Source organism: Centrocercus urophasianus, unplaced genomic scaffold (genome assembly GCF_019232065.1).
Source record: "Centrocercus urophasianus isolate 14NV4802_14NV808 unplaced genomic scaffold, USGS_Curo_1.0 seq_17, whole genome shotgun sequence".
NCBI classification, from domain to species: domain Eukaryota; kingdom Metazoa; phylum Chordata; class Aves; order Galliformes; family Phasianidae; genus Centrocercus; species Centrocercus urophasianus.
The window spans coordinates 174,184-201,937 of record NW_024884722.1 but is presented as its reverse complement, the minus strand read 5'-3'; the positions used below and the strand labels follow the sequence as shown (position 1 = coordinate 201,937).

Genomic DNA, 27,754 nt, shown 5'->3' with positions numbered 1-27,754 from the left:
TGGCTTTAATCTCTCTTTAAAGCTTCATAGATCTACATTTCCAGCTGAGCTACTGGAGCTATGCAGTGTCAGATAAATACTGAAGGGAGAGGTTTCAAGCTGAGCTTTTAAATCCCCTTATCTGCATGAACTAATAATGCAGATTTAGTGCTGTTAAAAACAGAGACTGGTAAGTCTTTTCCTTCAAAGCCTTTAAACTGCTAAAGAGCATTTAACAGCAATGCAGTTCAAACCCAGAGAACAATACTGAGAAGGAAAACAGTTTAATGAGCTAAACCTTCACTGAATGAAGCAGAAACACCTTCTCACAGTTGATTTAGGTCACTGTGGGAGTAAGTGAAAGCACAGCTCTGTTCACTCGGCATCTTCATAAACATGAATTAAGAACAGCCTTTTCATGTAAGGTAAAAGCTATCGCAATTTGATGCACAGAAAACAAGAGAGTTTGCAAATACAGCTCGTGTGAATGACTTTAACGACTCAAATCGTCAGATAAATTGGTTTCTCAAAATTATTAATTATTAACGCATCTGTAAGACAAGCTTTTAACGCATCAGCACGAAGCTTCGCAGTATCTCTAAATTACTGAGGAGAGGGGTTAGAGAAAAAGGGAAATTAAAAATAAATTAAAAAGAAAAAAAAGCACCGAGCAAGTGGTTTAAAGTTGTCATTAAAGGCTCCTTCTGGATGAGTCTGTTGATAACTTAGTAATGTATTTTGAGAGTAAAATGGTTAAATCTGTTCTGGTGTTACGAATTTTTAGCTTTAATGAAATTAGAAAATAAATAAGATAGCTAAGAGAACACTCTGGGGACGACGAGCTGGGATATGCTGAGCCAAACCGTAAAGAAGGTGTGTGAAATATTTACAAATGCATATGTAAGGCAGATGTATAGTATTAGTCTCTGTAATGAGTTGTGTCAGCACTAACGTAAACGCAAAATAAGTTCTCTGGAGTCAGTTACATTGTTCCAGATAAATGCAAATGCAATCAAAACTGCGCGTGCTCTCTAAATCAGAATAAGAACACTTGTTTCCTTGTTTTATAAAAAAAAAACAGAACAAAACAAAAGAAAACCCACAGCCCGTAACAATTATTCCAGGCCCATCTTGGGTAATTCACATGTACAATTAGCCCTGCCTGCATACTGCTTGTGTCTTTTTATTTTTGGAAGTTAGACAGCTTAAACAGCATATAAGGTTAAAAAAGGAAATATACGTTGCATTTAATTTCAGTCTTTTGTATCTCTGCTTTAATTAATTAGCATTTATGTTTCTGTATTAGTTGTGTGGTCCTTTACCAGGGAAAAGTGTCTGCTGAATTTAATAGCCTGGTTAGGGATTGATTAGAGACCGTAGAAGGTTCTTTAAAAGTATTGGATAATTTCGTTAAGAATAGGGATGCTGAGACGTCAGCGTGATACGATGTTTCTTGATGTGCCAGCCATATAAACTTCCTGAAATTATCCAGAGCATTCAGATCCATAAAACGATTTTTTTTTTAAAGAAAGTGACAGTGCTCTTCTGTTTTCCTATTGAAATGTTCCCTGGCCTAGTTCAACAGAAACATTTTTACATTACAACTGTGAAATCTTGGCATAAAGCTCCCCTTTGTGCCCTTCATTATTTTCTCACAAATATAGTCCATTGTCACATAGCTGAAGTTAATTTGATCAACATTGGGACATTTAACTTTTATGTCCGGTCAAAGGAGCTGTTTCATGCTCATTTTGGGTATTCAAAAGAAATGATTGCCAGAAAAATAATGTTACTATTAACAATTCAGAGCAATTAGTTTCCCAGGGAGAGGCAATGTGATGCACCGGCTCCACACAACTATTCTTTGTCATTTTATGGATGCTCATCAGTCAACTGTCACATCTTCTCAAAGACCCCTCCAATCTAAATGTTTCTCTTTGGGCTTTTCCCAGAACTAGCAGCTGAATGAGCAAAAGAAAAGCCACTTGGTTTCTAGGCAAAAGAAAACTTCACTCTAAAGATCTGGGTCGTTTGAGAAGATTCTAAGAGTATAGGAGTAGCCTGCTGCTTTTTTTTCTTGACTTTTTTTTTTCCCAACATTGTTTTTAATGTCAAGTGAAAAGTCTCTGTAATCATGTATCTTCAAACATTTAGAGAATATCTTCTGTATTCCGAAAGAATGCACTCTGAGGGCAAATAAACCTTCTATCCAAATGTCATCCAACAAAGGTTTTAAACCCTAGATCACATTCAGAAAGGCAGCTTTTCATTAAGCACCCTGTGGCTCACCTCATTAATATTCAGTCATTCCCCCCCTTAAACTAAGGTTAAGTACCCTCAAAATTAGCGTGTTTGTATAATATGCTCTTTAAGGAGTAAATCCAGCAAAATTACGTTGTTACTTTCGACCTGTCAAATACAGTCAGAGATGCTTTTTCTTGCTTATTTTTCTATTGGCTTGAGCTTTTGACGCAGCGTCAGAAATTTAACTAAGTTCTTCCTATTTATACAAACATCCTTTGAATTTGATTTGGATTATATTTTTAACAGAAAATTAATTTTGTTTTGTGTTTGGGGCTTTTTTTTTTTTTCTTAATTTTTTTCTTTTTTCCTATTAACAACTAGGTGGATGGAGCTTTGAGCAGCTTGGTCTAGAGGGAGATGTCCCTGCCTATGGCACGGGGTTGGGACTAGATGATCTTAAAGGTCCCTTCCAACCCAAACCATTCTGTGATTCTACTGTGGCAAGCCTTTGCAGTGTTTCTTATTCAATTTATAAATTAAAGATATGTTTATGTCAAAAATAAATCTGTGCAAAACCAGTTTGCAAGGAAATACATAATTGGAGAATCAGCAATCCAAGGTCCAGAATGCTCAAGAAATTTCAGTACTCAGGAGGGTGTATTAAAAAAAAAGATAATATGTGAAGTCACACTTCACCTTGCCTTTCTAATGGAACCAAAGTTGTAGCTTTCAGAAGTGATGTTGAAAATAAGAAGCTATGAGGTTTCTTGGAGGGTTTTTCAACAATAGCTTTCACAAATACAAATTCACTGCCTGTCAGATTGCACAACTGCCAAAAATGCCTGTGAGCTAGGGCCGCCTTTGGTGGGAATGTAAGCCTTCACCTCATCTTTTATCAGGATTTTGTTCTTCTTTAATAGCTTCTCAGCTGGCTACCATGCTTCTCTGATAGAATGCAACTGATGTAACGACAGGCTAGATGTGGTATGACAAGATACTACCCCCGAGATAGTCTGTGTAATTTAGGAGACAATTGAAGATTTTTCTCTGAAAATGCCTTTATATAAGAATGTACAGGGTGTGTCATGTGCTTATTAGGTTATATTTCTCTTTATACTACACTTTTTTCCTTTGAGATTTGGGGGCTACATAAAGAGCAGTCATTAGTCTCTAGCTAAAGGTGACACACATCAACATTCATTGTGGTTTGTGCCTTTTGAGATATTCTATTGTATAGCCATATAATCTTACAGGATAGCTGTGATTCAATTAGAAAGAATCTATATGGGCTGTTGATCCAATTTTTATTCATTTGCAGAGAAATGAAAATAAATTGCTATTGTGATTTTATTTACAAGCCACTGAATGCTCACTGCAAAATGATGCAATGAGCTGCTAGTTATAAAACGGAGAAATGGTTGAAAGAGCTCCATTCTGCTTCCATTTCACTCTACGGACACAAAGTGAATAACCGTCTTTCATCATTTTTACTCCCATAGGAAGGCTGGATCACTGAGAATATGGTTGTTGTCCTCTTGTTTTGTGTTCTGTAAAGAGACAGATTCTGCCTAACGAGTAAATAACCATTTGCAAGTTACAGCATTTCTAGCTACTTGTCCATGTGCCTGAACAGGAGCTGAAGTATCTGTAGATGGGCTTTGCAGAAGCTCTTTATGCATCCACAGTAGCTGTAACTGTTTCACATTTAATTAAAACTTCTTTATGTTTCCATCAATGTTTAAGTTGCATCTAAGATGGTTCAGTTTCTTACTTCAGCCAAAGAATCCATTCTATGATTCTATGAAAAGAATTGATCCTGCTATCCATCAGAATTTCTTTGATCAAGTGATAGCAGCACTGATTTTTTTCAATCATTTAAAAGATAATTTTTCCTTTGCTTTAGCAGTTCTGATATTTTTGTCATGTCACCCTTTGTTTCCTCTGTTAAGTAGTCCACTGCAGCATGATTTTCAAGGGGTTAAACGCCCAGGCTAAAAAATTTGTCAGATTTGTTACTGGTCAGCCTCTCTTTAATTTGAGCATTTTTGAGTCCTTTGCAAGTGAAGTCTTCCTGTGTTTCTCATAATCTGCGTTACCCCTTTCTAGAACTGCGTTCTTTCTATTACTGATTCAGAGCCCATCTGAGTCTAGTTGGCTCCCCAGGCAAGCAGTTGATGCGTGCTGGTTTCTGTCGCTAGCAGCGGGCAGTGGCATGGCGTGGCTAACATCCTGTCTCCTACCTCTGCCCCCCATGTAAGCATCCCCACGAGGCTAGGCTGGCAAAGGTGCCTGCTGCAAGTCAGGTGGGATTTCTGGCAAGATATAAATGTGGCAAGATTCCATTCTGCAACAGTTGCCCCTGGTGAACTGCATAGGACTCTATGCAGCATCTCTGATCTGAATTTTTCTAGAATTGTCACAAAAATACTTTTCCCAGTTGCAGTGAGTTACAGGATCAGTGTGCCATTGCCATGAATCCCTGTTGTTTTGAGACTTGCTGTTAGCACTTTTGACGCCAAGCGAACACAGGGTTTTTGTTTTACTCCACCACATCCAGGCCTTGTAGGGCAGTAAAGAATAATTGCTGTGTGTCCGTCTCCATGCAAATTACGGCAGTTATCTGCTGTCTGCTGATGAACAAGAGTTAAATCATTGAGGAGATTCAAAGATTATCTGAAAGAGTCTAAGTCTTCCGTGGTAAAGTAAAAGAAGATTCAAAAAGAAATGCAGTTTCTGTTTCTTCTTTTGCTTTCTTCTACATCAGTTGAAGAACAGGAATATTTCTTTGTGATGTAGGGGCAGCACCGTAAAATTGTATTCTCCTGTAGTGAAATTGATAAGTACTTACATCATTATACATGGCTGCTATTTCATTAGGCGAATGTCAGTGTCGGGTAGGATCATGGTTTTATCAATATAATGAAAATACCAGTCAAGTAAGGAAAAAGTCACAATTTTCCAGCTCTAAAAATTGATTTTTATTGCTCTTCTTGTAATCCTTTCTTTGGATTAACTATTTATTATTGATGTGGTCTTTCTTTTAATCTTAATAGCTGCTGACATTGTAATTAATTAAAAAATACAACATTTTTGCCCAAATGGCACTATATTGAAATTAAAAGTGAACATCACATATTAGTTAAACAACCCTGGCAAATGCCTTGAGTGCTAAGATGATTGCCTAAGCTTTTTGACAATTCCCTTTCATCTTGCTGTATGCTGCTTGACCTTTTGAGATGTTTGGTGTTATTAATAGGTTTGAGCTATTATATCAGAAAGAACAGGGCACCAGAATATTATAAAGTTTATCTTTCTAATGACAGTGCTACTACACCCAAGGTGTGCCAATGAAGGCACTTGGATCTTTTGAGACGCACTTAGGCAGTCACCGTGTAATTTCTGTTAAGGAACTGATGGTGTTTTCTGCAATTTGTTCCTCAATATGGGCCTGGGAGTGCAAAGTGCAGCAAGCAACCGTTGCCCGCACTGCGGAAGGGAACGTGCAGAGGAGACACGGTCCTGTCTTTGGAAGCCCTCCAGAAAGCCTCTGGTGGAGAGGTTTCCGTTGCTTGCAGAGAATCCACACGGGCCACTTCTTGGGTGTAGATGTGTAGATGATCTTTTTAACTAAAATTTGTAATGGAAAGAGCAATGAGGATAGGAATGACATAAATCTCACAGGCCATGCTGCAACTCATGGCTGCTTCTGCGTAAGCCAAAACATAACATTTCAGTGTCTGGATCTTCAGTGTCCTAACACAGCTGTGGTTGTAGAAGACAGATTTCAGTGTCACCGTTCCTGGCCTTTCCAACAAAATTCACTGCAGAAGTTGTTATTACCTCTAGCAGTGTAGATCTCCGGAAACAAAAGTGCATGTGTCCTTTCTATCCATCGTTCTGCTGTTTTCATACCAGCCCTTAGCTCCCAACAGTGGGATGGTCAGGTTGCTCTCTGCTTTTATTTTACTCCTTTTGAGATATTCCGCTCTGGAGCAAGAGCCTGACCGAGCAAATGCAGGCTGTTGTGAGCCCACGCAGGCCCCTCTGCCCCCTCACTCCCCGCTGCCTGTGGGAGGCCTGTGGGCGCCTGGCTGTGCCAGCTTGTGCCGACTTGTGCCAGGCTGCCCAGCAGTCCCGGAGCCTGGAAGGGCCTCACCCTTTTAGGCAAAGACATCAGTCAGTGTTGATTTTACTGACCTTGGAGCAAAACAACTTCTGGTCCAGAGCTGTGCTTAGTTTTACGGTAACCAAAATGAGTGGTTTATCTCGAGAAATGATTGCTGCACCCCGACTGAGCTGTCATCTGTTCTCTTTGTGGCTGTTCATGATTTTCTTTATCTTATGAAAGAACACTGTATGTCGGAAGCCATATTTTATTGTAGAAGTAGTTTTCATCTTTAATTCTTCTGAGTGAATAATGTAACAAAATCTAGAGATTGTGGAAATGTAATTTCTTACCCCAGAAGTTGTATGAGAAATATGGATATTCTCATACTTGCTTAAAAACATTTCTTTGTTACGAAAATCTGTTCACTGAATGGAATATGGTTTGGCATTTGGTTGTTTCTTCCCAAGCAGTGTGACGGTGTCCCTCCTTCTCTGCCGTTCATCCTGCACGGCAGAGCTGCCAGTTTTTATTTTGTTATGTTATTGTGGTGCTAGAAAAAAAACAACAAAAACCCTCAAGTCCCTCTTTTCAGCAGTGTCAAGTCAGGATGAATTGGCCAGGAAAGCATGTTTATAGACTGTGTGAAGAACTTTGTCTTTGTGTGGGAACGCTGGTGACACTGGTATGGCTTGCCTGAATGAACTGCGATGGCGCGGCTAATAAGGTGTCCTGCTGAGTGCTGCCGCAGCCTTTCTCAGACCTCCCACTTAATGCCATTCAGCTCCAGCTCAGTGTAGCTAATTTTTCCCATTCCCTCAATTCTTTAGGCCCCCCTTACAAACAGAAAAGTCAACTTTCACACCGAGGGGAAGATAAGTGCTTTAGGAAATAATCGTGTAAACAGAATGTTACCTTCTGACCTGATGCTGATACCTTGATCTGGGACAAAACCCAGCTGGCTATTGCATTAGACATGGCTATTAAAGGAATAATGCTGCTGATCCTCCTTACAAAGTACCCTGAGAAATGGTTTAGCCAAATCACAGTGCCTCTTGTCACACTGAATCATGTTTAGCTGCTCTCTTCCATGACCAAACTGCTGATATTTAGATGCTCCCTTGTCTTCTTTCTAGTGGCAGTATGACTGGAGGATAAGTATAAGAACAAGTGAAAGTCGGTGCTATTTCTGCTAGCCCTTTTATTTTCTCAATGAATTTCAGTGCTTTGAAACATACATGCCATATTTTAAGGAGTACGTGGTGTGAAATGTCCACAGTTGTAAAGGCTGAGTACTTTAAAGTGGGAAAAGAAAATGACAAAAGGATTTCAGTGTTTCCAGTGACATGGAATTGTTCGTTTTAAGATCAGACTAACCTATGCCTTTTGATTCTCAATGACTGAGACTAAAATGAACAACTATATCAGACCTCCAGGAGCATCAGGGAGAAGAAGAATCTCTGCCTTTTAGTCACTTGAGTCTTGACAGGAATTTGGCATCCGGATCTCCTAAAAGAGCTTAACCTTCACAATCCTTGTAGCAGATACTACCACTCGGACTTAGAAGTCCACCATTTCGTAGAAGTTATTTGACTATCCTGGATTGCAAGAGCAGATGTTCGGCACTTGCTTTTACTGTGGTGTTTTTTAAATTTCTCTTTAGGTTTGCCGCTTGCACAGGTCCGTGCTCTGAGCTGGGTAATTTGGTCATTGCAGGCAGGCCAATTTGGCTCAGTCTAAAGCTGTTCAGCTTCATACTTAAAGGATTTCAGCATTTTCTTGTAATTCTCGTGATGCATCCAGAATAACAGAGGACTTTTGTCAGAGGCCTTTGGGAAGATGCGTTAGAGGGCTGCCATGCTTAAAATCACTGAAATGTCGCAGGTAGTTTCCTAGTAGTCTGTTTGATAGGAGAGCAGGTGCATTTCCAGTGTAGACCAAGTAACTTCTTTTGTGGCTTTGTAACACAGTTGATAGTTAGTGTGAGACAACCTTTCATTATTAGACCAAAATAAGAATTAAGCGTATGTATTTTGCAGCAAACAAATCATAATAGTAATTTAACATCAGTTTGCACCCTTACCCTTAATTTAGCACTTAAAAATATTGTGAACCATGGATCTGACACACTAAAACATGTAAGTATGTGACTTTAATGGTTGACCTTACTCAAAAGTTACTATTCTTTGGATATGTATCCTTATACTATTGTGTCATCTGTAAAAAGCTGCAGCCTGTAATCTCTTAATGGCCCTGTATGGTCACAACCAGCAGCACAATTTGCTTGGGGCACCGGCGGTTTCCTTTGCTTTTTGGTACAGATTTCTGGAAGTGAAGTGCTTGTGCTTCCTCGCAAATCATGGCATTTTTAGCCAAGAGCTAGCCATTTCGTGACAAAATTTTTAGAAGAGTTGTACAGGAATGTGTGGATCTTTAAAGTCTGGTGAAGCTCTTCAGGAAAATCTGATAGTCAGCAAGTACAGATTAAAAGAAATAGCATTACGTCCTACCATTAAAAATACTAAATGAATGCTGGTGTTTGATTGGCTTTTTATACAGTTCAGATTTATTGCTCCACAAACTGGTTCATGGCATCACTTTAAAAAGTATTATTTGATTCATGGTTAAAGCAAGGGTATTGTTACAGCAACCCACAGCACAGTAAAGATGCATGGATTTTGAAGCCTTCCTTCTTCATTTGCAAACACTACCTCTTGTTAAAAGAGTAAAGATGGTCTTTTGAGATCTCATTTACTTGTATACTTAACCGATGTTGTATCTGTGGGATAGAATGCAGAAGTGAGGAACGGAGCGTTTTTTTTTTGTTACCCCAGCCATAACACCTTGGTTGTTTCTTCCCAAGCAGTGTGTTGGTGTTGTGCAGACTTGGTCCTGGTGAGACTCTCAGTGTTTTACAGTACGGTGTACAGTTTCTATCCAAGTCTCCTTAACGCCAGATATTATTCTTGCAATGTTGCAGAAGAAGGAAATGTTGCTGAACTGTTCTTTATTGCTGTCTCCTTTGCCAACTTTGAGTCTGATTCTAAAAGCATAAATGCGAAGATTAGTTCTTGTGCCATCGATTCAGTGGAATTACAGGCGCCAATAAGTATTTCAGGGTGAACTATCGGAGTACCACAGCAATGAAATAAGTCTAAATTTGGGAACTCTTAAACTAATAATAAGTCCCGGGTAGTAATAATAAGCCAGGGTAGTGTGTTACAAACATTTGTATTTAGCTGAGTCATTAAAGGCAAATTTTTTTTTGTGAGATATCCCAGATCATTTAATAAGTACAGATTATTGGTACATTTAGTACATTTAGTTAGTACAGATTTAATAAGTACAGTATATGCCTTGTAGCACTGATGTTAATTTTATTGTATGCCTGTGTTTCATGACTTGTGAGAAGGAAAGATGTCAGAAGCCACTTAAAGCGTCATTCTTGAGAAGTAGCACTTGGACTATTTTATTTTAATGTGTCGTGAGACACTTCTAAAATATCTGACAAGAGAAACTACAAGAGGAGCAGCTGGTTAAAATTATCCCCTTTAGAGCTGGTACTGATTTATATGCAAATCATGTTTAAATCCAGTATTGTGCAAGACTATGACAGAGCTTTAATTAATTGGTCAGAAGCAGACTAATCAGCTGTTTTGTTCATCAGTAACTGAGTCTTTTCAAGTTAATCTGGTTAGGAGGTATTTTAACTGGCTATTTTTGGAACAGATTGTTTATTTGGAAAGTGCATCTTCTGCATAATAGACTCTCAGACATCACTTTGCCTTAAGAGGACTTCTCCAGACCTTGGGGGCATTCCTGCAGTATCTTTTTTTTTTTGTCAGAATGCATGGCAAAGGGCAAAACCAAAACTAAGTTCTGAACCAGGAAAGTTGGCAAAGCAAAGTCAGTTTTTCTTATGTGTAAGTTGCATATCCAATCTATCAATGATAGTGTTAGAAAACTATAGTAATGTAAGCGGTTTAAATTTTAAGGGCACTAATCAAAATAATATCATGTAAAGTCAAGGGTGACAGTTTTTCTTGGTGCTGGATGGGGGCTGACAGTAGGCAGTATTTATTAGCAGTATCTGCAATAATTTGTCAGCTGAATGGAGGATTTGGAGATTTTCATACCAGAGAAGTCTACGCAAGAGCTTTTGCTTCAGATGACCACTAGCTTAATTCCAATGCACATCAATTTTTCAACAAGATACTGTTCCTTATGTTACAGATTATTGTGGACTAAAAATGTGAGATTTTTTTATAAGACAAAAAGTAGTATCTCATTGTAAACCTAATGGTGTATCTTTCTTTATAGCTGTAAAATATCTGAATGAATGTAATGCGTTTAAACATTTTACGCCTTTAAAAACAAAGGTCTCCTTGCTGGGCCAAGTTGTTCCAGAAGGCTTCTTTACTGTGCATTACTTTACCCTCATTCACCTGTCCATATGGGCTCCTTCCTCTTGCTCAGCTGAGGCTTCTGTCACCATAGTACTTACCCATTTATATATATCTGGGATGTATGCAATCTATTGCATACATTTATTCCCTTTATCTTATATATTGTGCATCTAGCGTAGCATTCAGGTTTTTTTGTGAGTTTTGACTGTGTATTTTATTTCTAGCTGAAACATTTACGTTATTTTATACCTTCCTCAGTTGACAGATCATTAATTACGTTAATTTCCTTTTTGAAATTAACTATGAGTCCATGGATTTCAGGATCTCAGGATCTCTGGAACCATGTAAAATTGCACAGTGTTGGGAGTACCAAGCAATTGTCATTAATAACAGATTAACAACACAGCGACGACTTTTAATAATGCAAGATGAACAGTAATGCCTTACCTCCTTACTGTGTACTGAGCCGAGGTTTCAGAAAAGAGTTAATCTCTCTTCTGCATCTGGAAAGATCACCTTCTAGGTGTTAGCTATAATCTCAGTAAAAATCTGCTTTCGGCATAAGGGAGAGCTGTATTTTAGAGAATCCTAACTGAGCCAGGAAAACCTTGTCATTCAGTCCATATCAGCTGTGATAAACACTGGTTGGCACTAATGTATCACTTTTCCTACAGTGCACAGAGCACTAACCAATACTGCTAAACGTTGTGATCACAGTTTTACAGATGTGTAAACACAACACAGAATAGAGTGTAGGTGCATTGTGAACTTGTCACTAATTTGGGGTTCCTAAATCTTAGTTTCCACACCCAAAGCACATATTCTTAACTTTGGATGCCTTCTGATGCCCAAGTGCTGGTTTCGTGTTGTTTGTACTAACTACTGCGAACTTGCTTTCCTCCAGATTGCTCTTTTAGCTGGGCAGGGGAAATCAAATGCATTATTTTACTGGGGTTGAAGACAGAATTGCCTGAGCAAGGATAACCAGTCCAAAAACATGGTTAACATATTGGGAAGATTGTTCCAATACAAACTGATAGTTCTGATCATCCCAATAATTATTTCTGAGATAGTGCTTAGAAGATATGTGTATTTGTACGTGTTCACATATGTTTCACTTAATGACAGTTTTGTTTTTTTCCAGAATTATAGATCAGCGGTTTGAGAAAGTTTCTTATTTCGTCTTTGGAGATTTCAACTTTAGACTGGATGCCAAAGCAGTAGTAGAGGTAGGACTTCGATTTTACATCTGTTGCAGACCCAAACAGTTTTTATTTCTCAGACATTTTTTTCCTTTGGAGAAACTAAAAGCGACTTAATGAGCTAACCTTAAGGTTGAAATTGATCTTGGCTAAGAATGTTTTCAGCCACATCATCTGACGGGTAAATAAAAATTGCTGTGCTGAGAATCTGATGGAGAAATTAAGAAAAACACAACTGACAGGCAGCGTTTTTTCTAAATAGTGGTGTGTAAAGTGATTATCACATGCAGAAGGAGCTGTAAACATGAATAGACTAGGGGGTGCACACTATCTGTTTGTGATCCTGTGAAAAGAAAGGGGAAAACATGAGTACCAACCTTAGCTGAGACTTCAAATCTTGACAGTGCATAGAGGATTACCTTTCTTTGGGTGGTGTGTTTGAGCTTCAGCAACAGACACCGCATTTCTATAGTATGCTCGTGACTTCTATCACTTGTTGTATCTCACAGTGAATTTCATTGTTTTTTACTATAATTGTCAGGGAAAAATAAGAGAAATTTCCTATATTTCTGTGGTAGCATTCGTCTTGAAAAACACGAGAAGACATTTGTGTTAACCTTTGTGGCAGTAACATCTGAGTTGGAAGAGCGACTGGAAAAATTGTATAAAGCCAAAGAAAATAGAGTAAGCCTTTTTCATCATGAGTTGAGATTACTTTGACTTCACTGCCAGAGCACATCTCCAGGTAGCATGGGGTCAGAAATAATATCCAGGTTGAACACCATGGATTTAATCTCATGGTTTTCCCACTTTTAATTTTTGGAGATGCTGTAGCGTCTTTTTTGTGTCCTTGGATTTAGGCATGTATCTTCTAAACCAGAAGCTTTTATTTTGTAAATCAAGCAGCAGTAGGTAAGTAAGTAGCCTGTGTGTCAAAGGCTGGATGCTTCTCATACAGGTGCAGTACACTTCTATACATGATGGATGATCAGTCCTTCATCTGTTGGAAAATATGAGCTTGGCATTATAGCACAGTGTATGTAGCTAATAACTTCCTTCTCAGAATCCTTTACACATTGTAGTCATTTAACCAACAAACTTAAAGCATAATTGAACTGGATTTCCAGTCAGTGATTCAGACTGTTCAGCTTCAGATGGTAAGCATGTGATAAGAACTAAATCCTGTTCTCTCAGGATCTCTGCTGTTACTATAGTTGTCGTCCATGTTTATAGGCTGCTGGTTTTTGAAATGTCTGTTTCTTGATTCAGTAGTAGTGCAGTAATGTTACTGAGAATGTGTCTGTCTCAGAGAACACCTCTGTTGATCATGATCCACCAGAATTCTTGAACACCCAATATTGACGAAGAGCACTACAAGGTTTTCCTAACTTACTGCCTAGACTGAAGCTGCAGAGAACACTGTCTTTCTTACTGATAGGATAAGACTGCTACATTTGTACTTGTGAGTTTCAAAGTAATCTGCTCCTAACAGATAGCACCAGTAACCACCAATGATGCATACTGAGTAGGTTGCACAACTGGTGCTAAGAGTACAGGTTTAGAACCCTGACACAGCACTTTTCATCTTACGAACACTGTGCCAATGTCAACTGAAGATAGACAAGCATACAAGCTTATATAAAAGGTGTAATTTGAAAATGAATCAAACTTATCCATCTTTCCTAGGTAAAGTTCATGCATGTATGTGTTTATAAACTGTTAGAATAAGACATATTTTCTGTTGCTTTATTTGATAAGTAGCATATGTGTAATTAAACAGAACTTGACCCACATCACAGTGTGCTGAACCCCTGGACACTCTAAGATGCTGCAAGCAATAGATGTGTTATGGAAATGTAGACATACACAAAACACTATGAATGAAATATGTTTTTAAAGGATTTCTCCCTTAAGCCACTGCGAGGGAGAATCTGAGAACTGTAGAGTCCTGGCATAGTGTGCTAAATCAGATGCTAAAAGTGTTACACTTACTAATTCACAATTAATAGACGATAAATCATTCATATATAATTTCATAATTTTTTTAATGGGAACTTTAATCTAAAGTCGTATTGATTGCCTTGCCAGGAAAATCTGCTTTAATGTTGTTGGGGTAATCCAAGAAAGATCAATAAAGCAGGTAAAGGCTTTTGGCAATTCTGAGATGCATGTACGCGTTAACAAGTGTGTTGTCCAGAGGGATAAACTGGCAAGAGGGAAAAAGGACATCAGTAGCATAAAGGGCATGGCAAATACAATTGTTTTACAGTTGGTTTGAATTATAGCTTAAGCATAATTTGTAGCTTGGTGTAATGATGTTCAGAGAAGTACCTCCAGCTCAGCCTATTAAGACATTTCATTCTGAAGCAAGTTAGTGATAGGGTTCCATTTTAATCATGTTATCTACGGACAGTGTATGATTAAAAATAAAGGCAGTGTGAAAGGACCCAGAATCACAAAAGATTTTTTATCCAGTGGTCTCAGGCACTCGTGTGCTGTGGCTGTGTGCCAGGCATTGGTAGTGCTGGAGTTTCTCCACCAGGTCTTGGTGAGCGGTGTGCCATGTTGGCTTTGGGCCGCAACGTGGGAAACTGGTGGAATGTGTCCTGCCATGTGATGAGATCAGAATTGTGAGGAATCAGCTGACTCCATTGAATCTGATGGGATTCATCCCATACTGAAGAATTTTGCAGATGTTATAGTTGAACCTTTCTCAACAGTTTGCGAGAGGTCTTGGGAATCTGGCATGGCTCCCACTGACTGGAAACGAGTCAACATTGTCCCAGTTTACAAGAAGGGCACAAAAGAAGACCCTAGAAATTGCAGATCTGAGAAATAGAGATCTGTAAGTTTAACTTCAGTACCTGGAGAATTACGAAGATTTTCTTGTGAAAAGTGTGTGAAAGACACACAAAGTGTAACACAAGCACCAGGCCCAGCTGGCATGGGTTCGTAAAAAGGAAGTCAACTTCCTGAGCAGGGGCAGCGGAAAGGGAGGCAGTCATCTGTTCTCCCTCATATCTGGTGACAAGATGCTTGGGAATGGCTCAGGCCCGTACACTGGACATTGGGAAAAATTACTTTGAAGGGTGGTCAGGCACTGGAATAGGCTTTCTAGCAAGATGACTCGTGCCCCATTCCTGTCAGTGCTCAGGAGACATTTGGACAGTGTCCTTAATGATACACTTTAACATTGGGTAAGCCCCAGAGTAGTCTTGACAGTTGCACTTTGATGCTAGGGGGAGTTCCCTTCCTATTGAAGCTATTTTATTCTGCTCCACTAAATAAGAGTTTTCCATTCCACTCTACTAAAATCTCCTGAGGCACACTTGGTATCATCCACTCCTCAGGCAGGCTAAAGCCTGTAGCTGCTGCTTCCATGATGATAAACATATGAGAGCATAAGTATTACAAAATTTTAGTTGCAGTAGCTGTAGTAATGTGAAAAGCCTTAGTCGTTTTTCTTGTAGCTAAATCCTTGTCAAATCACTGCTCTGCATTGAATTTTTATAATCCTACACTTGCAAAATTGATCGAGTTTTAGTGTTGTGCTGACGTTTAAATTCAAATATACCCCTATTTAATTTTTTGTACATGCTCGACTTTTTGGATGAGATGGAGCATTCTCATTATTTGCCTGCTGCTTACAGGTGTTCTTCGGCACTTCTCTTACCAGTTGTGTTTACAACATGCACAAAATTACTATAAATGTTTATTTCTGACCGAATTCTAATATTGACCTATCTGCAGTGTCTCTAATGGGGATATTGTCGCAGTATTTCATATAAGCATTAATTTGTTATGTGTCTGTATGTAGGTGGTGGTTCCCCTGTAATCGTTCTGGAAACGGTGCTCCCTGTAATGTGGGTAGGTCACAGTAAGCTTCATGCTTATAGAAACGCATTGCAAATTTATGGTATTGTGTGTGACAAAGGTAGTTTTCCTATTGTTGGAAAATTGTCTGTTCTAATTAAAAGATTTGATGAGGCTTGATGGAAATCTGTAGCAGCACAAGGTGTGCTGGGGGCTGAAGTTGAGTAGTAGTCTAGAAATGTAGAAGTCATTATAAGTTGGTGTTCTGGCTCTTCAAAGAGTAATATGGTAACTGTTTGAAGATTCTGAAGATTAATCAAGATTGTTTGGCTATCAAATTAATAAAATTAGGATACTACAATCTCAAAAGCATAAGGATAAGAAGGAAACTTAAAGTTTGTGGAGAGAGAACTCAGGGATTTTATTACAGAGAACTGAAGAGAGTAGATTCCATTTGTTTGATAGGAGAAATAAAAAGAAATTAAGTTAGTATGAGAGAATGAAACGTCTCACCAAAGGCAGTAAGTTAGTTCTCTTCCGTCACTCTCTGAGGCCAACCAGCAGCCCATCAGCTGCTGTGAGCACTGCAGGCAGCAATGCGTCCCACAGCAATGGGTGCCAGGCCACTCGAATCTCTGCTTTTAGCATTTTCATGTATATACATATGTTTTGAATCGAAAGAGCTGATGAGCATCTAATATTTTCTGTCAGCTCTAGAAGCACTAATCTTAGTGTGGAAGCAAAATTAGTCCCACGCATCTCTCCTTGTCTCTTAATTCACATGGATCTATTGAAGTGCAAGTGGGAAAGTCATGACCTCAGTGGTAAATCTGTGGGGCTGCCTTACACACTGGCAGCCCATGCAGGCTGTCATTTTCTGTCTTTAACATGCAGAGGTGCCCTTTACCCTTTGTGTGTTAGAGCAGGTGTTTATAAAGGAGGGAGCTCCATTCTTACTAGCCTGGCCACTTTGCTGGAACTGGGTGGTTTATGCAGAACATCAGAGAAAGGAGTAGTCTCCTTTTGGGGACATCAGCCAAGAGCATCACAGCACACAGCCTTGCTCAGGGCTGTTAGTAGAGACAGTAATTCCTTCTGCTCCGCATTATATGGTGAGAGGCTGCTTACCAGTGTTGCTTCATTTAAATCACCCTTCGAATGATAGATGGGTCTCCCCATAGCAAAAGTATTTTTGCTGTCAGCTGGCTGCAGGAACAGTCTATATTAATCTTTCAGAATTACTCTATTTCCATTTAAAACAAACAATAACAACAACAAAAAAGCAGTTATGTTCTGAAATTCTGGCCTATTCATCTTTCTAATCCCGTTTGTCTGTTTTAGGACAGTACAATCAGGGTTAATAAACTGGTCTTGTTTTGATGGCTTGGAAATAAAAAGCTGTTTCTGGCTGAGACTGCTGATTCAAAAGTCTCTTGAAGTTCCTTGTACGTTACTTTGCAGAAAAGAATAATTGTGTACTCCCCAGTTCCAAGAGTTACAATTGGGAATATGAAGCTCAGTACGCAAACGTAGATCTTTCATCGTAAAATTCATTGGCTCACAGTAAACGTAACCTTCACTCATATCCAGACTGTGACAGTAGATCCCTTCTTGTGAAAGCAACAAATTAATGAAAGCTTGACGAAATATGACTAACCAAGACTATCCAAACTTCATTATGTCCTATTGAATCTTCAGAAAGCTGGGAAAGGTTTCTAATAGGGTGCTAGAAATCATTTTTCTTATGAAAGGAATTGTTTCTTGCATTCTTTAATCAGTGTTCTTTGCTCCATAGTGGCTATCAGTTTGAACTGTAACAGAATTCCCTTCTTCCTTTAGTGAAGTGATTCTGAGCCTCCCTTGCAAAAAGAAAAATGGCATTGGTTTAACTTGTATTTCATGAAATAAATTATTCTTAGTAGCTTACAAAATTCGTATTGTGTTTGTATTCCAGTTAGAAATCTTCCTAATATGCTGAATTCTTTTCATCTCCTTGGATAGGCCATTGCAAATTACTTTGTCTCATAAAGATTTTAACTTTCGTTACAAGCTGAACTGATTCTAGAACATGGGGAAACAAAATTGTGTGGAAAGAAAATGTAATAAAGATTTATTAAATTAAAATGCATAAAACTCAGGGTCTAATAAGGACAGTTTTATTAATGAATGTAAATTGCAGCGACCCATCTGAGGCACCTGCTAAATGTTCATTATAAATTACTCTCATAGACATTGTGATGAGTTTCATATTGTAGCCAGACTTATAAAAGCATGCAGATTGCTTCCCCAAGGGACTGTATATTTACTTAACAGTGTAGTTAATTGCAATTATTTATTTTCCAGTGATCGCAAATGGCTTCTGCATTAAAGATGTATGTGGCTATTAGGAATTATTCAATTACCTCTCTTTTTCTCAGTAATCTAAGTCAAACCTGAGCTCAGATTCCCAGAGGTATGTCAGTAGTGTATTAACTCAGTATGTTCCTTAGCTTTCTGCTGGGGCCATAACACTGTCGTCGTAAGTCCTCTCAGCAGAGCTAGCTTGAGCAATACTGATTACCCGTCTCTTCAGCTGATTTTTTGACATTTCCAGTTCCGTACTGATGCTGCCACACTTACTGGCAAGATTCATAGGAGGTTAATTAAATCCATCTTCAAAACAACGAGGGGCCAATGAGCCATATCCTCATTGCAATAGTAAATTAAATGATGCAATTGTTTCTACTTCCATCATGGATAAGGGGAGTGATGAGTGAATGAATTGTTCTCTGGCTGCCTCCTCTGGGGCCCTAGAGGGTCTAGTAGCATGTGGTCGTAAACCTGCTTTTAATTTGTGGCTACAGGAAAAGATGACACTGTTATCAGCAGACAGAGGTCTTGCACAGCATCACAATGTGAAAGATGGCAGTGTTTAAAAACTAAAAGGAACTCTATTCCCAGTAGGGCTTAGCAGCTCCTCCTGTTTCACATGCAAATTAATACAAACATGGTTACAGAGCAGAACAGAAGAGATGATACGTTGATCAAATTTGGCACTGCTTGGGCCATAATTAAAATGTACACAAATTAAATACAATTATCTTGTGCTTTCTAATAGGGCTGAGCGTCATTAAACTAATTAATAATGCAGTCTATGAGCTCGGCTCCACTGCTGCGATTGTTCGCAGTGTATGTTTTATGCCTTGCGTGGCAGCAACTGGCAGCTGGGAGACTCAGCTGGCACCGGCTGGCAGCAAGTGACAGCAGTACCAGCAGCGCCCGTCTCCACGCAGCCCGGGACGGAGCTGGCTGCTGCCACACCTGCCATTCATCACCTAGCTGACAGTGATGGGGATGGATGGCGTTTCGGGTGCCCGAAACCCTTTTGTTTTTCACTGGTTGCTGATTACTGCCTGGAGTGTACCTGCCAACCCATGGGGCCAATTTTGGAAAGTGGGAGTTTCTGAGGACTTGTTTCTGAATGGCTCAAGTTCATAGATTTGTCCTACATACTGAGTGAGAGGAAAACATCAGGAGAAAAAGGAAATTCCTGAAGAACATGGAACTTCGGCATAGCAGATACTTTTTAGCACGAGGAGTGATGCTCCTGGCATGGCAGCCACGCTCATCCTCAGGGAAACCTGACAACATCACTCAGGCTGGCTCCTTCATGAGCCCGAAGCTTTATGCAAATTCACATAGAAAAACTCTCTTAGCAGAATGTAAGACTCCAGGTATCCATTGCAAGTTTACAAGGTTTAACAATACTCATCTGTCTAATGTGGATGCTGTTTAATTTCTTCTTGATAACTTGCTGATTGAGAAATGGGTCCTGAGATTTATTTTCCAAAGATTTTAGCAATGCCCAGCGTATTGCATCTGTACATGTGAAGCAATTGGGTCAGAATACAGGGGGCACTGACTGCATGCTTACCTTTAGGTGTGTTGGTTGTTCTTTTCAGACAGGACAAGAGGCTTACCGCGTTGCAGGGACCGAATCTAGAAATACGCACATCTAACCATTAAAAATTTCCTGACTTGAAAATTGTTTCTATAAAAGTAGCTGTAATTTAAGTAATTAAATGGAGTGATAAATACTTAACTAAAGCCACCTATTATTTCTTTTCTCCTTATATTCAGTATAAAAACTCATCAACTCAATTGAGGATAAATGTCATCCAGGCAGAAGCAGTATTTTTCTCATATCTGAAAATTATGTAATTTCAGAAGAAACTTTGTGTACCTGGGAGAAATGTATTTGTTCTAAACTTTAGTTTTATACTGGTTGTTACTCAAATCCAAAGTGCTGATGTCTGTGGACAAATCAGCACTGAAAGGCACCCATTCATAGTTTTGGTTTTTTTAAAAAAAAGCTTGCACTCTACTTACTTTGTAGCATTACATAAGAAAGAACACATACACTAATTTTTGTTGTCATTGAGGGAAACCAGGAGGGAGACATCCTCAATCTCAAAATTACAGCCTGTAATATAGTAATATTTCACTTAAGTATCAAGAACAAAATTGAGATGAAAGAACAGGGTATCCGTCTGAAAATCAAGGAACAGAATCACCTCTGGCTCTGTATTGTACACAGGAACCTCTATTGGAATAAGGAGTTTTATTTTTGAGTTTGAATCTGAAACACAGTAGGAGCTGATGAAGGGAATACACAAAATTGTACAAAAGTATGTGTAGTTTTGTTAAAACATTTTAAATTTGTTTAACAGACTTATAACTGATAACAGTCATTTTCAAAAGTGGAAGAGAAGTACACTAATTCCTCAAGATTGATGTTCTGTGGTGAATAAGAGAAAGATTTTTGTTTCAATTTGGACACAGATTTAGTGCTGGGGATGGAGAGGAGCCACCATTGCTATAATAGGAGCAATGACACCTTCTTACCATTAAATAGAGATAAATGTAGTGATTATGGAGAATGCACAAACTGCAACGCTCCAGATGCTTAAAGCTCTTTTTGTACTTGGAGTCTGTAAAAGATGTGCTGAACCTGGTGCTGGTGTATTGAGTCGGATGGCACATAACTCTGAGGGAGCCTTCCTGATGTGGGAGCCCCACAGCCCATGCCCAGTCCCCCTCTAGTTGGGGCCTCTTTTAACAGAACATTTTAACAGACCTTTTAAACTTTTTAACAGAAGTTGAAAAAAAGTGTATTCATAAAGTGACATCCTGGTAAGAGCAGGCTCTGGGTTTGGCCTCCATTTGTAGCATTTACTTTTGGGCTTGCTCAAACATCTGCACATCTTAACGGGCATGCAGTTACTCAGAGATGATGTTGTTCAGGCAAGGTGGCCCCAACTAATAGCACAAGGAGCAAAGTTGGGTCTGGAGAGCACAGCAGCATTAGCAGGAATTGTGGATTGTGCCTGTGGAGGCCCACTGAGAGATGGGTGCTTTGGAGGTGGGTGCTCTTTGTATGTCTTTTCTGACTCCATAAACATGCCCTGTGTCATCAGTTGGTTCAGGTAACCAGTGTGTAGTAAATTGCTTTATTTTAAACTTTGTCTCTGAGGCTCAGGAGATGAGATCAACTGCAATTTTAAATGCCCCTCTCACTCAAAGGCCATTTGCTTTGGCTACCTGCAAAAGAGGCGGAGGGGCAGAGGTGATCCTGAGGCCATCACTGTTTCCCACAAGTCCTGCCGGAAGACTGAAGGACTGAAAGTGTATCTTGCATGAGCTGCAGCCCTGACGTAGCATTACCTCCATCTTGGTAGCATACCGCAGAGGTTCTGCACACCCTGCACTAAGTAAAACTTCTGTTACATTTGCTGTCTAACCATGGAGACCGAGTCAGTTCCTTCCTCCACTGAGCCCCACAAACAAACAAGCTTTCTGGGTGGAGTGGAGGGTGGGGTGGATGCAGTTAAAAGTTATGGGCAGTGACATTAACTCTTGTGAAAATTTTATCATCTAATTATTTAAAATCTATTTATATATACATATATATATTTTAGTTATTTAAAACCTAATTTTTTTTTCGCATTACTGCTTTAGTAAGAGCTCTGTTAGGATAGTATATAGAGCAACGAAAGGCTTTCACAAAGCTCAATAACATCATAATTTAATATGCAGAGCCCTTAAGGGGTTAAAATGAATTTTATGAAAAGAGATTATAGGATCTTTATCACATGTTGTTTATCTGATCAACAGTTAACAATTTAAGACAGCATTATTCTAGTAAAAAGAAGATTTGTTTCAGATACTGACATAAACATCCCCTCATAATAGTGGCTTTTCATTTACTGCATTGCAAAGTACCATAAGCTTAAAGGCACAACAGCTGCTTTGTGTGTCTCAATAATGCCTGTCCAGAGTGATGTCAGTCAATTTTTGACCTATACAGTCTGATGTTATTCTCAGCGCTCATATAATAGATTTTTTTTTCTTTAAATGAGTAAAGAGTATGCCAATAAAATCCTCAAGAGCTATCATGTCCTTTATGGTGTCTTCCTCTGGAAGAACAAGGTAGCTTACCTGCACAGACATTTCAGGAAGGACGTTAAGATATTTCTCCTGGGTTCTATTAACTCTTGCTCTTTCTTTCTTTCTTTCTTTCTTTCTTTCTTTCTTTCTTTCTTTCTTTCTTTCTTTCTTTTTTTTTTTTTTTTTTTTTTTTTTTTTTTTTTTTTTCTATTTTTTTCTTTATTTTTTTTTTTTGCATATCATTGGGTAGTTAGAGGATCACTTCTCTGTTGCTGACTTTCCAAATGCTTTTGTAATTTCCTGTTCCAGTGGAATAAATAAATATGAACACTTATACCAAAACTTGTAACGGAAGTTGAAAAAAAGTGCATTCTTGAAGTGGCATCCTGTAAGAGCAAGTTCTGAGTTCAGCCTTGTTTATAGCACTTTGGAGTCCCATAGAGTAGCACTCAGAAAGCAGATGAAGGGATCGTCCACCTTCTGTGCTTTTTGGAAATTACTCCTCCAGTGTAGAAAAGGCCTGGCTGACCAGGCAGCACCCAGAGCCACAAGTGCAGAGACACCATGGCTGCTGTGGGTGCGGAGTGGTGGCAGAGTGGAGCAGGCTGGTGCCGGGCAGTGGCACACAGTGGTGTGCCCAGCCTCTCTGCCTTCCTGCAGGAAAGGTGAGGAGTGCCCGGAGAAGCCGTCTCAGCCGTGGAAGTGCTGAAGGTTGGATGGGGCCCTGGGCAGTCTGATCTGATGGTAGGGGAGGTTGGAACAAGATGTTCATTAAGATTCCTTCCAAGCCAAACCTTTCTGTGATCCCATGAGACCTGTATCGTGGAGGAAAAACTTCTTTCTGAGTCTCTCCTAACGCAACAGAACTTTTCAGCATCTGTTATTCAGACATCCGTTGTGCACAAACCAAATCCTGTCCACGCAGTGAAGTTTAGGGATGCTAAGCTGTGGCCATTGGAAGGTTTTCATTGTCTGTCATTGAGGCCAGTGATGCTCAACACATTGACTATGGCACGATACCAGCATGTGGTCCTTAGATAAGCAGAAGTTTTTAGTTTACTGCCCAAATTCACTGAAAAGATTTCTCTTACAGAAAAGTCTAGTGTAGGTCACGGTACCATTGCTAATAGTAATGTTAAACTCCTGTCTTCTAGCAAGGTTTTGAGGGTCATTTATGCTGCCTTGCTTTCATAGAGACAGTAAAGAAATGTATATATTGGATCAATCTTGTGGAAATCACTTGTGTTTTTATATTGAAATTTCTGGATTACTTTCATTTGTAGAATTCTAACACATCTCTGAAAATTTAAACAGTTTACATTTTTGATTCATTTTCAGCTGAACAGAGTGTAACTCTAGCAGCATCATTAAGATTGCAGAAGTACAGACTGGGTAGATTCAGACTTTCATGTGAACCATTTGTGCCTCCTTACTGTTCTGTATTTTTTGAGTACTGTAGTCCTGGTGGCACTGCCTTGAGCTCCCGTTAGGGGCACGTCTCCTGATGTAGCTTCCACTGCTGTTCTGTGCCCTTCAGTGTGAGCCGCACATCTACCACAGAAGATAGCATCACACAACTCGGTCATTACTAGCTCAAAGTCAAATACGTGCTAAATATTCAAGTGATGGCAATTGGCCTTAAGTAAGCCAAAGTTCCTATGTATACCAAACATTTAAATGAGAGATTGCTAAGGTGGGATGGAAATTTGTTTTTTCTCTCTGTTTATGGAATATTTTACGTTACTTGAAATGAATACGGATGGTAATTGCCAATCTGGTGGCTTTTATTGATTTGATTCAAGAGGCAGCTTCACTTCCATCTTTTGCACACACTTACCTTAAAATATGTGCATTACGAAGACTGTGGTACAGCATCTTTGGAAAATCAATATGAGGACAAAGTTCTGTTGTGCGAATACTGACTGCAGAGTAATTCTAGAAAACAATGACAAATAACAGAAGCTGGGATAGACAAAATTGTGCCTGCAATTCGGATGTAGTTAGGCTCCACAGAAGGCCCAAACAGTTACCTGGTGTTGCGTATTGCATATGCGTCAGCAAATAGTTTGAATTGACCCCTCTTGCAGTCAGAACGTGTTAAAAACCTGCAGCCATTGAAATAAAAGGCTGCTTTTACCAATTATTTCTATGCAGTTGACTATTTTGCTTGATTTTTTGCCAGTAACTGCTACCATTATCTTTGTTCCGGCTTCTGATAGTTTCCTTAGAACTAAAATAAAATTTGCATCGAAACCTGTAATTTTACAGTATTTAAACTGAGCAGCTCTGCTCCTAATTTATTGTGGTTTTGTAATGGTAATTTTAGAATCTGTTAATACTGGCAGCTGAATTTCCTGCACATTGATTATCTTTCCAAGAAGTTAAAGGATGTCTTTCAGGAAGTAAAACATGTTACAGTTAGTTCAAATCATACCTGCTGCCTAGTTGATCCTGTTCTGAAATCACACTGTTAGAGATAGTTCACTATTGCAATGTACAACCAATACTATTTAACATACATCAAGAAAAAATCTTCTAAGTGCCATCCAAAACCCTAATGTTTTGATTTTGTCACTTTGATACATATGAAGATAGCCCAAAAGTCTAGAGTAACGTGAGTATCTTCTACATAGATGTGAGAATTTTTTATTGAATGGTAGAGATTTATCACGTACTTTCCTTTAGTTGGGAAATGCATTTCCTATGTCTTTTAGACTAGTATCACTGATTTACTGTGTTTAGCCAGGTTCCGTATAGAAGGTAGAATAAAAAAACAATTTAAGAGTTCTATTGTATATGCTTATGGAAGTGGTGTTTCAGAAACAGTGGATGTTTTCTGTATGTATTTTTGCTCAGCGTGCTTAAAGAAACAGTAGAAAGTGCTGAGCACATGAAGATAATGAAGCACGATCAGAATGGTGCATTAGTAAGTGAGGATGATTTTAGCAAGTAGAATCCTTAGCCTACAGGCTGTAATGTTGACTTTGAATAAACTGGAGTACCAATGACTGCAGAACACTGTGAGAGGAATGGAATCATCCTTGTAGTTAAGGGTACAAGAAGAAAGGAGGGAAGCATTGAGTAAGGTTCTCATTAACTTGAAAGCTCATTAGCTAGACGTTAATTTCAGGCAAACTAATTGAAGAGGTGCTAGTGATCAAAGAATGAAAAGATATAATCCAGACAAATTATGCCTCACCAAGAAAGTTTGTAATGCAATTAATAAGTTAGGTGAAAATGATAATGAAGTGATCATATGGCAAAACAAGTTTGTTGAAAACATTATTTGACTTTGTGTTTGGCTCTGTTTGCATGCATGGGAGCACTGAAGAGACAACAGTAGCAAGAACAGTACAGACGGACTTGCTGAATGCAAACGGCTCCCCTGGCCATACTGTCTGTAGATTGATTTAATTAAGAAAAAACAACCCTACTTTTATTTGATTTCACTGGTGTTATGAATTCCATCAAATGTCTTCAATGCATCTATTTAAAAAGCATGATTAGTCATGAGATGAGAGTGAGGGACTCTGCCCTGAGCCAGGTCTGGATGCCAAGGAGGAATTATTTTTGAAGGTAGCATAAAGTTTGCTGCACAAACCTTAGGCTTCTATCACATTAACCAAAACTGCCCCAGTTGTTGGTTGGTTGGTTTCACAGCAGTTTGTTGTTAGAAAATTGTTGTCTCCACGGACTTCTGTATTTGTAACGATGATCTTAATCCTGTCCTAGAGAACGTTTAGAAAGTGGTAGCAGAAAGTTTCAAATGAAAAATCATGTGTGAGAAATCAAGTGATTAACAAGAGGTTCCTTTCTTGGAATGACTGAGGAATTGATGGATACTCTGTGTCCTACAAAGAGCTGATGTCTTTGTGAAGATTCGTTTTGGTCAAAAAGATGCAGTTTGCTTCAGATCAGGAGGAATTGGTGCAGTGTAGAGCTCTGTGATGCATGTAATTAGACAGGAGAAAGGCACAGTCACTTTTGGCTGGAGATTTGACTAATAATTTCTTCAAACTTGCTAAGCAGTCTTGGATACTTTCTGTCTCAGACATCCTTTCCATGAAAATTATTTCTGCTGGTTTTGTGTTGTTGACGTAAGGTATCGTTTATTTCTTTATCATATGTATCTGGTTGATGCTAATAACTAACAAGTTCAATCTGCACCTGACTCCAGACAGCTGATGGAGCATTTATTTCAGTTATCCACTATAGTTTTGCTGCAGACAATTAATAGGTAAAGTCTATGCAAATGTGCAGAGTTCAAGTGAGGGCTGTCCTGAGCAGGACTTAAGCTATGCACCCGCCTTTGTGCCAATTTTTTCAGTTTTTTTCTCCTGTAATGAATACATGTATTTTGTGCATTGGAGCATGGCACCAGCCCTTTTGGATGGCAGACTCTTCAAGAAAGAGGAAGAGAGTTTTAATCACAAAAGCAGAAACTTCAGTCAGAGAAGTGATTCTACACTTTGTTTCGTTTGTAAATGGTGTATATTGGCTTTTGTGAAACAGAACCCAGGTCCGATTCAGGACAGCGCTCCGTAGATTCTTTACGTGGGTCTTTTTGACTCTGAAATTGTGTGCATGAAAGGAGGAGATCGAACGTAATTTGTCCAAAGAGGTAGTCTCAGATTTTTTCCTATCAGGATTCTTTCAGCATATTCCTCTTTGTTGAGCTATAAGCAGCTTTTAAAATAATGGCATTAGCCTATATTTCAGGACTTCACTGGGTGTTCCCAGCTAAGATGATTAGTTACAAGAAACAAAAATACGTGCTTTGTAGCATTTTAATGAATATGGGAGACTTGTAAACTAAGATGAGATTTGAGCAATTTGTAGATTTCAAAATGAGCTGTAGAGTTCATTGAAAAGAGAAAAATGCATCATTGAAATTCATGGTGCCGCTTTTTCTTTGCCGAGATTTATCATTGAAAGCCATATTGCCTTCCCTTTGCCTTTATTTGAAGCTCTTCAATACATTGTTTTTGAGGACCGTTTCTTTTACAAGCTTTTCTTTTCAGCTTGCTCAGGGTATCAGGTCCAACGAACATCTGTTTGTAGCTAAAATCAGCCAGGACCCGGACTGTATCCTGCCTCCCCACTCCCTTTTGTTCCCAAGGGCTATTGTTTCCGATTTCATGCTATCAGAGGGGCTGCATGTTTTCCTGTGTGAAGTTGTCAGAGAGATAAAAGCGCAGGAGCAGGGTCACATTTCGAGGGATGGGCATGAAAAATTGGTAAAATGTATCTTGAAGGCCACCCACAAGACTCGCATGAAGAAATTCAGAAATGGAGAGCAGAATTTTAATTTTAAAACTATGCTAATTGCAGAGTAGAAGAAATAATGGTGAAATAAGCTTTGAACTGGTGGAGATCGCTTGGTTACATTTATGCCTAACTTAATTCTTGAGTTGACTCTTGACTCTTGGGTCTGCAACTCAGCTTTCCCAAACAGAAAATGCCACCATCTTCAATACAGTGCTTTCTTGTGTCTTTTCAGAATTGGAGTGAAATGCTAGAAGGTTGAAAGTAAGTGTTACACTATCAGTCATCATTATGAATGCACTGGGGAAAATGGA

At 39.0% G+C, this 27,754-nt stretch overlaps 1 protein-coding gene across 3 annotated transcripts in view; it reads left to right on the top strand.

Moving 5' to 3' along the window:
- The window catches only part of INPP5A (inositol polyphosphate-5-phosphatase A), a 175,552-nt gene that overhangs the window by 97,540 nt on the left and 50,258 nt on the right, over nt 1–27,754 (top strand). For all 3 annotated transcript variants that reach the window (XM_042818501.1, XM_042818502.1, XM_042818503.1), the window contains exon 9: nt 11,879–11,963. In XM_042818501.1, the coding sequence (XP_042674435.1) occupies nt 11,879–11,963 (85 nt within the window). The remainder of the gene's footprint in view (nt 1–11,878; nt 11,964–27,754) is intronic.